At 35.4% G+C, this 13,018-nt stretch overlaps 1 protein-coding gene across 2 annotated transcripts in view; it reads right to left on the reverse strand.

Annotated features, from left to right (window-relative positions):
- Positions 1-12,926, reverse strand: part of arhgap27 (Rho GTPase activating protein 27) — a 50,890-nt gene extending 37,964 nt beyond the window's left edge. For both annotated transcript variants that reach the window (XM_055004749.1, XM_055004748.1), the window contains exon 1: positions 12,183-12,926. In XM_055004749.1, the coding sequence (XP_054860724.1) occupies positions 12,183-12,926 (744 nt within the window). The remainder of the gene's footprint in view (positions 1-12,182) is intronic.
- Positions 12,927-13,018: the final 92 nt, after the last annotated feature.

The raw sequence follows: 13,018 nt of genomic DNA on the forward strand, positions 1-13,018 counted from the left end.
GCTAAGATCCCAAATTTTGCAAAAATGCCATTAAAAAAACTGCTAATCTGCTGTTTAACAACATTTACAAGTGTTCTGAAAGTATTACATGAAAATAAACTCTTATAAATCAAATAAAATGTGCCATTTAAACATGAAAAATTAACTTGTTCCTCAAGCTGTGTCTCTTTCTCTTAATCCAAGCAAGAGTGGCAAACAAAAAAAGACATATTCCTAAATTAGAATTGTTAGAATTTATACCAGAGTGATGATATTAAAACCACTGATATCATATAATATCGTTACAATGCACTGTACTTATACTAGGGATGTTCCAATGTATCGGCACGATACTGGCATTTTTTTGCACCTCAAGCCTGAACCATCGTAGCTCAAAGGAATGAATAGTTTTCAGAATTGTACAGTTTAGCTGCTACATTGTAATGGACTCGTAGAGGGATGGAGGGAGACGGGGAACTGTTGTTTGAGACAATTAACCCTCGTGTCGTCCTGCAGGTCAAAATTGACCCGTTTTAAAGTTTGAAAATGTAGAAAAAGAAATATATTTTCACAGTGAAACTTCTAATGTGCACATTTTCAGCATTTTTGGGAAATTTTTGAACATTTTTTGGTGGGAAAAAAGAAATGTTAAAAATGTTTCTTAAGAACATTCAACATTTTTGTGAATGTTCTTAAAGAAAATATTAGAAGTTTTACTGATACATATGGAATTGAATGGAACTTTAGATATTTTTAGGATTTTTTGGAAGATTTTTACTCATTTTTTGAAAATATTTCCAAGAATTTTCTTGCCAAATGTGGGGGATTTTTTTTTTTTTTAAATGAAACTTTTAAGGGAAACTTTTAAGGAATTATTGGAATTTTCTTCCTCAAGTTTTTGCAAATTTTCAGAAATTTGGAAAAATTTTTGCTGATTTTTGGGGATTTTTTTCAGACAATGAAACAATATTTTTTGGTGCCCGTAAATGACCACAACAGGAGGGTTAAAAAAAAAAAGAAAAGAAAATGGCATTTTTTCCATAACTTAAGTTGAAGTAGTTTTCTTATTTTGCACAGACAATGTTTCCATCTGAAAGCCTTGTTGCATCTGAGAATGCATCCAATGGATCATCACAATAAAATCAGACATGATGTGTTAATTCCATCACAGGAGATATGTGATGTTACCTAAAATTTGTTAAACAGTCCATATATATTGGTATCGGTTGATATCGGAATCGGAAATTGAGTTGGACAATATCGGCATATTGGTTATTGGCAAAAAAGCCAAAATTGGACATCCCTAACTTATACCTATTTAAATTTGTAGCAGACCAAGCACACCTTAAACATAGCAGAGGCCTCCACCAGCAAGACTACAAACCCCACAGGACTGTAAAAAATGCTAAAGAACAGCTCGAGGAACACGACCAAGAGCACCAAAGTGTTGGTTTGGTCTTTAAACTTCCCAGATTCCAGTCTAAGTAAGAAGCACCGCAACAAGTTCAATCCATGGATACACCAAGGATCCAGCTCCTGACGTTTCTCTACCTGCTCAGGTATGCAAATTAGGTGCTAGCTAAGTCTGCTGCAAAAACAAATCACAATAAAATAAAACTTTATTTATCCCCGAGGGGCAATTAGGCGGGCAAAGAGCGTCACGTTAAAAAAGAGCAAGAGAAGGAAGAAAAACACAAAAGAGGTGGGTGGGTGAAAGCAGCAGATGATGTGCAGCGGCAGTAACAGTACGAGTGGTTGGAGGTAGTGAAGGCTGTAGTGTCCATATCAGTGTCAGACATGTAAAACAGTAGATTATGTACAGCAATAAACAATCTGATGATTTACATCTCTGATAAAAACTAAACAAAACACCAACAGAAGTCTCACATCGATGCTTTCACCAGGTCAGAGCTGTTTGTGAACCTACACATTAACCCGGTGCTTTTAAAGTTATGGATGATTTCTGAATATTCATATAATTAAAGGATTACAAATATATATATTAAACTGTTATTTGACTTAGTTTTCAAGTTTTGTTAAATTAGAGATTAAAAAAAGTAAAATGATAGAAAAAAACATCATTAATTTTATTGCTATTTGATTCATTTTTATCATTACAACCATGCAAAACAATTTTTAAAAGTCCAGATTTTACAAATGGTAATTTGTAATTTATTTTATGTCGGTAAAATCACACTATTTTTTAATATATTTAAAACAACTACAAATATTTTTACTTTACGTATATTTTCTGTGATTTAAATGAAAATTCATGTAAGTATTGATAGTCAGTCAGTACACATTTAAGGGTTATTTTGCAGATTATTCCTGTTTTTATTAACCCTCCTGTTGTCCTCATTTACAGGCACCAAAAAATATTGTTTCCTTGTCTGAAAAAAATCCGAAAAATTCAGCAAAAAATCCCCCAAATTTCTGAAAATTTGCAAAAACCTTCAGGAAGAAAATTCCAATAATTCCTTAAAAGTTTCCCTTAGAAGTTTATTTAAAAAAAAAAAAACAACCAAATTTGGCAAGAAAATTCTTGTAAATATTTTCAAAAAAATGAGTAAAAATCTTCCAAATAAATCCTAAAAATATCTAATGTGATTCCATATATATCAGTAAAACTTCTAATATTTTCTTTAAGAACATTCATATAAAAATCAACCAAAATCCAGTGAAATTCGCTGGATTTTGGTTGATTTTTTTTGTGAATGTTCTTCAGAAACATTTTTAACTTTTCTTTTTTTCCACCAAAAAATGTTCAAAGATTTCCCAAAAATGTTGAAAATGTGGACATCAGAAGTTTCATCGTGAAAACATATTTTTTCCACATTTTCAAACTTTAAAACGGGTCAATTTTGACCCACAGGACGACATGAGGGTTAATTACAGATTTAAAAAAACACACTGTAAAATCTCATCAAAAAATATAATAAAATTGCATGGGAACTATACAAAATGGGCCAAAACTATAACATCCAGATTTGACAAATAGTAATTTGCAATTAGTTCTCTGTCCATAAAATTACAATATTGTTACTATATTTAAATCAGCTAAAATATTATTTTACAGATTTTTTTTTTAAAGTTGAAAAACAGACATCAATTTTGCTCCAAAATGAGGATTTTTCCTTGCCAAATATCTCAATCATTCATTGCTTGTGTTTGACAAATGAGTGTGGACACGTGCCAGCTGAGGCTGGCCAGATTACACAACACAGTCCCAGCTCGAGAACAAACTTCTATCGACTGTGAAACTAATCTAATGGTAAAACATGGGAGGCACAAACTTTTTAACTCTCTGCTGTCACAGAATCGAACATACGAGCATAGTTCAAAGGAAATATGCATTCAGTCCTGAGCTGCTTGTAAACTCTGGAGACAGACTGTGCTGTCAAATGACTAAACCCCTCATTAAATCCACAGATTTATTCAATATGACTGTAATGTGGTGGAAATAACAGGCCCTCCCAGGTCTGGCAGCCAAAGCCACATGCACCTGTTTCTGCTAGGCTTCAGGGGAACATGTGTTCAGTACAGCGAGCTCTGACGAGGCACTCACACTACCTGTTGGAGCAGTTTCTTGGCATTTGATTGCGTCTGTTCCACAGAGCAGCAGGAATTACTGCGCTGCTGTACACGACGTCCTGCTGAACGAGCTGCAGTTCCCACACTTGCTTTGCAAATATGGAAAGTTGGTGGTTTCGAATTCTAAAAATAATAAGGTTTGGGGACTCAACAGAGTTTCTTTTATGGAAATAATGTTAACTTTGCGAGATAAAGAGCCAGTGGACATGAGTTCAGTATTCAGACACACTGGTGCTATTAAAGCTCCAATTAAAGCTGCAGCAACATGCAAAGACTTTAGCATTACAAGAAGATTTTTATGAGAAGGAGTCCTGCAAGTTAAAACTAACCAAAACTTCCCAATCCCAACTGGATTTGTCATCTAATTACCAACTTCAACATCCATCTGAGACCACAGGGCAGCAGGAATTACTGCTACAGTTCTCACACTTGCTTTGCACATATGGAAGATTGGACTCAGGTGGATCAAAAATCTAAAAAAATCAAAGGTTTGGGGACTAGACAGAGTTTGTTTTGTCCAATAATCTAAATTTATAGTGATGAAAACCCAATGGACACGTGTCAAGGGAGGTTTTCTCCAAATAGACTGGAGCCATTAAAGCTGTAACATGTAAATTCCTGAGCATAATAAGAAGAAAAAACAAAATTCTTACGACAAGATTCCAAATTTTGCAAGTAAAAACCAACCAAAACTTCAGAATCCCAATCCCAACTACATTTGTCATCCACTTACCAGCTTTAATATCCATCTGAGACCACAGAGCAGCACTTTTGTATGCTATTTTGTATAAAAGAAGCTGATATTTCCACACTTACTTTGAAAATTCTACAAAATGTAAAGGTTCGGGGATATGGTGTGCACTGAAGGGCAAGACAAGAGTTGCTTTGAGGCGATAATCCAAACTTTAGGTGATAAAGAGCCATTGGACATGTGTTCAGTATCCATCATGAATGTTAAGTGAGGTTTTCCCCAAACAATACCCACACATTAGAGCAATTAAAGCTGCAACAACATGTAAATCCATCCGTATCAGCACCATTTTTATGACAACACTTCAAGTTCTGCGAGTTAAAACTAACCAAACTCCACATTCCCAGACCCAGCTGGACTTGCTGTCCACTCACCAGCTTTAACATCCCATCTGAGAGCACAGACAGGCCTGAAAATCCTCCACATTAAGTGACCTACATTCGGGCTAATTGCAAGTTCTGCACATTACATATGCACACACACGCCAACTGCATGGCAGGGCTGGCACTAAAAGCTCCAAAGCCCTGCTTGTTGGGAGTCAGGCCAGACCCCCTCACATCACCATGGAGATGGCCCTCCATTGTGGGCTGAGAATTCATGCTCTTGAGGGGTCCTGGCGCATCTACAGTCCTGCTACTAGTGTAAAGGGGGTTCATTCATGGCAAACAGGGAAGTTATAATTCCTGAATTTAGTTTAAAATGCAGGAATTTTAACTTGTTTTAGCCTCACAGTGGATCAAACACACCGTGCTGGTAATTACACTGTAAAAAGGCGCAGAAAATCACCGGTTCTACTGCAGCCATTACGAGTCAAAGCGCCTCACACACTGAGCAGAAAACATCCCTGATCCTGCAACAGGTGCAGCAGAAACTGGCGAGGAACTTACCTGAAACCAAAAGTTTTACGCGCGTAAATTCACCAAACTAAATCCAACAGCAGCTGAAAGCGGCTCGGATGGGTTTGAAATTCGCCTTTCATCGCCTCCCTGCGCTGCGGATCATCTCATTTCCCAGGACGGTCGCTGGTGCTGGGGAAACCAGGTAGCAGCTGGAGGTTTGGGAGTGGCTGGCGGCTTTAAGATTAACTCTTTCCTTTCCTCTGGAGAGGCCAACCGCACTTCACAAACCTCAGAGCCGGTGACTGTGCTCTCCGGTTTTACGCGCACAGATCCAAAAGTTACCCAAACGCGTAAAAAACACCGGAATGTAAACTCATAGACACCCGGTAAAAGTGAACCCTCTGAAAGTTTCGCTGAGCAAAACTGAGATCTTGAATCAGCTGCTTTCCACTGAGGTATTGAAGGAACACCTCTTTCCTGCCATTGAAGGGGACGAGCGGCCATTCATATGCTGATGAGCTGGCAGCTCTCAGCCAACTCCCCGGTACGGAGCTCCGAGTCCTGAACCGCGAAGTGAGTCCAAAGCAACCAGCAGTCACTCTTAAAACCTAATCTGATCAAGTCAGCGCAGAAACGTGTTTCCCAAAGTGCTAGGAAAGGTGAACTTCCGCTGACTTTACACAGGTACGGGTTTACCGGTGTTACATAATAATGCTGGATGTGCAAAAACTAAATAAAGTTGCAAAAAAGGGGCAAAAAAGTTTTATGGCTCCACAGAAAGCTGTGCAAAGTCTAATAAATGGTCACAAATGACGGAAACTAAAATAAAAATAAAAAATCTGCAAGTGTACACTGTAAAATAAATAAAGAAGTACAAAAAACTAAGGAAAAAATCTAGAAATTACATAAATATGCCAGAAGAAAACATGTTTAAAAAAATTAATGAATAAATAAATAAAGTAGAATGCTTTTAACAACTGTAAAAAAAACTAGCAAAAATAGCAGCAAATACCTGTAAAATAAGAATATTTTTTAGCAGATTTAAATACAGCAAAACTGTGTCATTTTACAGCTACAAACTGTTAAAGAACATTTATTTATTTATTTATTTATTTTAAAAATTCAGATTATTTAAGATAAGATAAAGATAAAGTTCTTTATTTCTCCCCACTCCAGGGGAAATTTACATTGTTACACCAGCTTTATTTACAATATATACAAGGGTGAAAAAAATTTTTAACAGAAAAAAATAAAAAAAAAATTTATGTGGACATTATCTACAGTTTTGGTACAGTTTTTTGTCAACCAACATTTAAATTCATATTTTAAAAACAATTTTAATGTCTAATATACATTAAAAATCAATATCAATATTGTCAAGTATCTGTAATATATATATATATATATATATATATATATATATATATATATATATATATATATATATATATATATATATATATATATATATATACATATATATATATATATATATATATATATATATATATATATATATATATATATATAAAAATTTAAAAATTAGTTTTTATTTATTTTTTTATTTATATTTTTGCTGATTTAAATGCAGAAAAAACTGTCACACATTGTAAACATTTAGATTTTTTTTATTTGGACATTATATACAGTTTTGGCTTGTTTTTCGTAATTTTTTTAATGATTAATGTAAACCAGTCCCTTTTTTTTGGTAAGTTTGATAAGGTATTATCTGCAATTTTAAAAAAAAAACATGGAAAAAACTGTTAAAAAAAACTTACTATATGTAATTATTCTTTTAAATAACAGCTAGTAAATAATTTAATTTTAATTCAGTAAAGAACTGTATAATTTTACAGTCAAATATTGTAAATTAACATATTATCATTTATTAAAATAATGTGTTGATGTGTAAAATATTCATTTACTATTCAGTTTTTCTGTAATATTAATAGATGCTACATGTAATTCAACAAAACAGGGAAAATCTGTAAAAAAAAAAATACTGTAAATGATTACAAAAAAATACAGTTTAAAAAACCTAAACTAAAACTTTTTTACAATATGGACTGAGACTAGCGACTTTAGGCTACATTATCAATTTATCAATCAATCAATTAATCAAAAAGACATTACCCTGTTTATACTGTATTTAAATTTGCTAAAAATATATATAATTATTTCACAGACAGTATTTGAAAGATAAAAGGATTGAAAAATGGTAAATTTTGAAATATTATTTTACTGATTTTTCTTGTTTTGTTCAGTTTCAAATATTAATTAGTACAATCATTAAAAAGTCATAATTTACATATTTACAAAGAGTGACCATAAAATAACACTTGTTTACTGTTTTAAAACTGATTAAAATATACATAAATATTTTACAGATATTAGCTTTTATTTTAGACATTTTCTTTTTTCCGGCTGCCAGATTTTCACAGTTTTTTTCTTTTACTGTTTTTTTGTTTGTTTGTTTGTTTTACAGCATGTAGGCGTTAGATGCAATTTAATGAAAACCACTTGACCACACATAGATTATTCTAAAATCTACTGGCTGTATAATCAATAGCGTAGCTTTGTCACGTAATATCAATTAAAGAATCAATCAGTCTTTATTTATGAGGTACTTTTTATCAAACTGAATTAAGCTCAAATCATTTTACAGTCAGTCGACAAAACAGGCTAATGGCAATCTAAATAACTGAACAAGACAAAATAAGATCAGCTGCTGCTACCACAATACGCCTGTTTATCTGTTTTAGCTGGACCAGCTGAGGTGCATTCTGGGTAACGTAGGCAGCAGGTTTTGACAAGGAAGCGTGTGGAATAATAAAAGATGGTTATCTTTTAACTGTAAATATGTAACTTTCCACTACAGGAACTTTGTGTTTCCATTGCAGTGCAGGAAACACAACATTAGCTCCAAGTTTTCCAAAACAAAGATAAAGTGGACGGAACTCCAGTAGCATGAGCACACAGGAAATAGAAGAATAGAGGGTGAAAACAGCCTCATATTATGATAACTACACTGAGAGGTAATATAATACCATTTTTCTACATTAATAAAGGAGCTATTGGACTTTTTTCTGCACCACATTTATTTGACAGCTTGTAATTTATAAGATATGATGCATTGCTGTAGATTTAATCACCCAAGAGTAAATAAAATAGTGTGATAATGACCTAATATCAGTATAAAATACTATTATAACATCCACAGAAGCCATTTTCTGCATCATCCATTCATGTCATTTTAACACTTTTTGTATATTTTGCCAGTGATATCACATTTTCTGCACAAAACCTTCAATTTTAATGGCATATGTTGATGTTTCAGTGATGCTACTTTGACTTTTACACATACTTATTGCATTGCAGGGCCTGATTTTACCGGTTTGATCTAAAGAGGAATAGTTAGCAGCATTGGGGATAATTCAGGATGTTGCCCAGCAGCTTTTTTTAAGGTAATAATTAAGCCCCACCTTTTTTAAACTGTTTTCAAGCCTGAACAAGATCCTGTTTCTGCTGCTCTCCTGTCTAGACAGCAGCTCTGCCCTGATCATGGGTTTGAAATTCAGGAAGAGCCCAGATAAAAGTCAAGATTTCAACATCTATCAGATAAAACCAGTGACTGACACTGACAGTAACATGTTACGTCACTTTATAATTCTAATTTACAACATCTCCTAAGATGGTGCTTTTTATTCAGTTACATCTGACAGCTGTAGATTTTACAAGAAAAAAGCTGTGGTTAGTTAATAGAATGAAAAAAATCATTAAGGATTAAACCACTAAACGTGCTTACATAATGGTAGGTGTGATAGTAATTTCAAAATAGAACGACCCATCAGCTGACTGTCAGCGTTCTTTAATTGATATTTTATACACACGTTCTTCATAATATTTCTCCATTTTCACTTTTTAAAGTTAAGTTTTGCATGAAATCCTTGTAATAGAGTGTTCCTTCTACTTAAGCACAACATCTGAGCTGAATAAAACACAAGAAGTTCCTCGTGTTTTCACAACAAACGTTCATTTCCACCCAGTTTAACCCTCCTCTTGTCCTCATTTACAGGCACCAAAAATATTGTTTCCTTGTCTGAAAAAAATCCAAAAATTCAGCAAAAAAATTCCACAAATTTCTGAAAATTTGCAAAACCTTCAGGAAGAAAATTCCAATAATTCCTTAAAAGTTTCCCTTAAAAGTTTTATTTGAAAAAATCCCTCAATTTTGGCAAGAAAATTCTTGTAAATATTTTCCAAAAAAAATGTGCAGCATCTTCCAAAAAAATCCTAAAAATATCTAAAGTAATTACATATATATCAGTAAAACTTCTGATATATTCTTTAAGAACATTCACAAAAAAATCAACCAAAATTCAGTGGAATTCGCTGGATTTTGGTTGATTTTTTTTGTGAATGTTCTTAAGAAACATTTTTAACATTTCTTTTTTTCCACCAAAAAATGTTCAAAAATTTCCCAAAAATGTTGAAAATGTGGACATCAGAAGTTTCACTGTGAAAATATTTTTTTTTCCCCAAATTTTCAAACCTTAAAACGGGTTAATTTGACCCGCAGGACGACACGAGTGTTAAAACACACAGACAGCGACCAGAATAAATCCTCGGTTTGCATTCTGACTTGTTGACATTCACCAGACTGACATATCCAGTAATGAAACTGAGATCTAGATGCCATGCACTTCTCTTCCCACTTCTTCTAAGAGTGGGAAGTGAAATTAGTGGGTTTTCACCTGATAAAACATTGAGATGAGTTGAGTTTTCAGCAGCTCAGAACCTTTACGTCCCTGAAAACGAATCTTTTTGCAACAGTGCTTGTGAGAAATTGCACCAGAAAGGTATTTTTCCCTCTTAGGTTGCATGATTGGGAGTGTTTGTTGATTAAATAAAAGATCTAAAGTAATAATCTGGCATGTAATAATAATCATATGTGTAGTTCAACATGTTATTTCTCCATTTAATTCATTTCCTGACTGAATATTGGGAACTACTGATACCTAGTGTCCATATGAGAATTACATGCAGACGTAAATGTAACAGGGTCAGTGCTGTTATAACTACAGAGAGTTTGGTCTGCCTCCCAGTGGTTGTATAGAACCTTTGTGGGGGGTTCCAGTGCACTTTTAGCTGCCCCACGGCGTCCTATAAAAGTGTTTTTTGTTCGCGTATTCAGAAGGAGACGTAAGCGAGATTGTGCTGTTATAGTTTGTGTGTTAAAATGTCATGTAATCCCACTTTTAGTTCACTTTCCAATCCTGATATGTGCACTGTTTTTCTGTAGGAGCCCAAGATTATAAGACTTTGTCCCCTTTTGTTCATGTGTTCAGAAGGAGAGGAGCCCAAATTTCCATTTCTTGCATTCGTTTGCTTTATATTGTTGATTTTGTTGTTGCTGTTTACTTTGTGAACTATCAGTAAAACTAACAGACCAATAAAGAAAATCTTCAACTTATCTAATTATCTTTGGTCACTTTCAGTGACTTTTTTCGTCGATCAGAGTCAAAAAAGACATTTTAAAGACCCCCTACAGTGAAAATCAAGCTTTTTTTTCACCCTCTTAACATGTCCATATTGTGTCTTTCTTATAAGCTAGAAGACACATTGTGAGTGAAATAAACCATCACTGCCACAGCTGTTTATTTCCACCTTAAACTGCAGATAGCTGTCTCAAAAACGCAGATTTTGCCCGCCAGGGTTTCATATAACAAACCTAAAGAACCAAACTTGTTACTTGCTCTCTGAATCATTCTTCTTCTTCAGAAACGGTCTCTGGTTCCAACATGTGTGGCTGAAATATGCTAAAATCACACCTTTCAGAGTGTTTGAGCAGAATTACAGGTGAGCTTGTGTGCTCAAGCAACTGGGATTTTATAAATTCTCACGTCTGAGCCATTTTAATGCAGAAAGGATTAATTCTATGGGGAAGAAAACTTCTAAATATTTAACTCTGATACACTGAAATGAGTTTTCATCGGTGAAATCAATAATCTACTTCATTTCAGTGCTGCAAAGCAATAAAACGTCCAATGTTCGGACAGACAGCTATGATAGATGATGAGACAGCGCCCTCTTGTGGCTGTAAGACGTCAGTGACACATTTAAATCTGACGCTGATCCATCCATACCATCCATCATCTATACACGGTGGAGTCTATCCCGGGGTGAAGGCAGGGGACACCTGGGCAGGTAACAGTCTACCACAGGGCTACACGTAGAGACAAACAATCACACTCACATTCACACCTACAGACAATTTAGAATCACCAGTTAACCTCAGTATGTTTTTGGACTGTGGGAGGAAGCTGGAGAACCTGGAGAAAAGCCAAACTCCATGCAGAAAGATCCCAGGAAGGCCGGGAAACGAACCAGGGATCTTCTACCTGCAAGGCGACAGTACTAACCACAGCTCCACCGTGCAGCCCGGAGCTGATGCAAGATGTTTAACCCTCATGTCGTCCTGCAGGTCAAAACTGACCCATTCTAAAGTTTGAAAATGTGGGAAAAAATATATTTTCACACTGAAACTTCTGATGTCCACATTTTCAACATTTTTGGGAAATCTTTGGAAAAAAATGTTAAAAATGTTTCTTAAGAACATTCACATAAAAATCAACCAAAATCCAGCAAATTTCACTGGATTTTGGTTGATTTTTTTGTGAATGTTCTTAAGAGAATATTAGAAGTTTTACTGATATATATGGAATCACTTGAGATATTTTTAGAATTTTTTTGGAAGATTTTTTACTCATTTTTTGAAAATATTTCTAAGAATTTTTTTTGCCAAATTTGGGGGATTTTTTTTTCAAATAAAACTTTTAAGGGAAACTTTTAAGGAATTATTGGAATTTTTTTCCTGAAGGTTTTGCAAATTTTCAGAAATTTGGGGAATTTTTTTGCTGAGTTGTTGGATTTTTTTCAGACAAGAAAACAATATTTTTGGTGTCCGTAAATGAGGACAACAGGAGGGTTAATAAAAACAGTGCAAACAGTGAGAGTCCTACCTCTGCAGTGGGAGAAGCTGCTCTCACAGCTTCATTCACACTCCACTGCTGCGACATGAACACATCAGGTGGAGGAACAGGATCGTCCAGCTCAGAAAAAGCGTCGTACTCTGTGATTTTTATCTCTGGTATGGTGTCGTATATGAGTGGAGGGGGTAGAGGGAAGTTGAAATCCTCCTCATCCTCACAGATCTGTGGCTGTTCCGCTGTAGCATCCTTCACTGAGCTTTCTGGCGGTTCGTCTCTGACTTTTGGCACAGGATGAGGTCTTGCATACAGCTCCAGGACTGCAGAGTTCGGAGGGGAGAAGCCTCCTGCTGAATTGTGCAGCTTCATACGATCCAGAGTGGGTGAAAAACTGTTTCTGGTCTCTTTCAGGGTCTCACACGGCTTCACGTCCGGCAGGTCGTCACAGAAACCAAAAGTAGAGAAGCGGTACGTTTCTTTGGAAGCATCCTGAGCTGATCCATGACACGCCTTCCGTGGCTTCACGTTACTCACATCCACTGGTGCGTTTTCAGTCTCAGTTTTATTCAGCTTGTTAGGAACTTGACACACTCCAGCGAGCTCCTTCACGTACTGAGCGGGGACGTAGAAGGGCCTGGTGTGCTGGTCTTTACGGACGTGCCACCAGTGCTCATTAGTCTTGGACAGCAGGATGTAGCTCTCGTTGGGTTTGATGGACACCAGGCGGCCGTCCTTCGCCTTGTACTCAAACTCATACTGCACCAACACCAGCTCCATGCTCCGGAGGCCCCTGAGTTAACGTGGATGCAGTGGTGACATCTCGGAGCTGTAAAAAAAAAAAAGGAAATGGGATGTTTGAGTGGTTTTCA

This window comes from Amphiprion ocellaris, chromosome 18, assembly GCF_022539595.1.
Source record: "Amphiprion ocellaris isolate individual 3 ecotype Okinawa chromosome 18, ASM2253959v1, whole genome shotgun sequence".
NCBI lineage: Eukaryota > Metazoa > Chordata > Actinopteri > Pomacentridae > Amphiprion > Amphiprion ocellaris.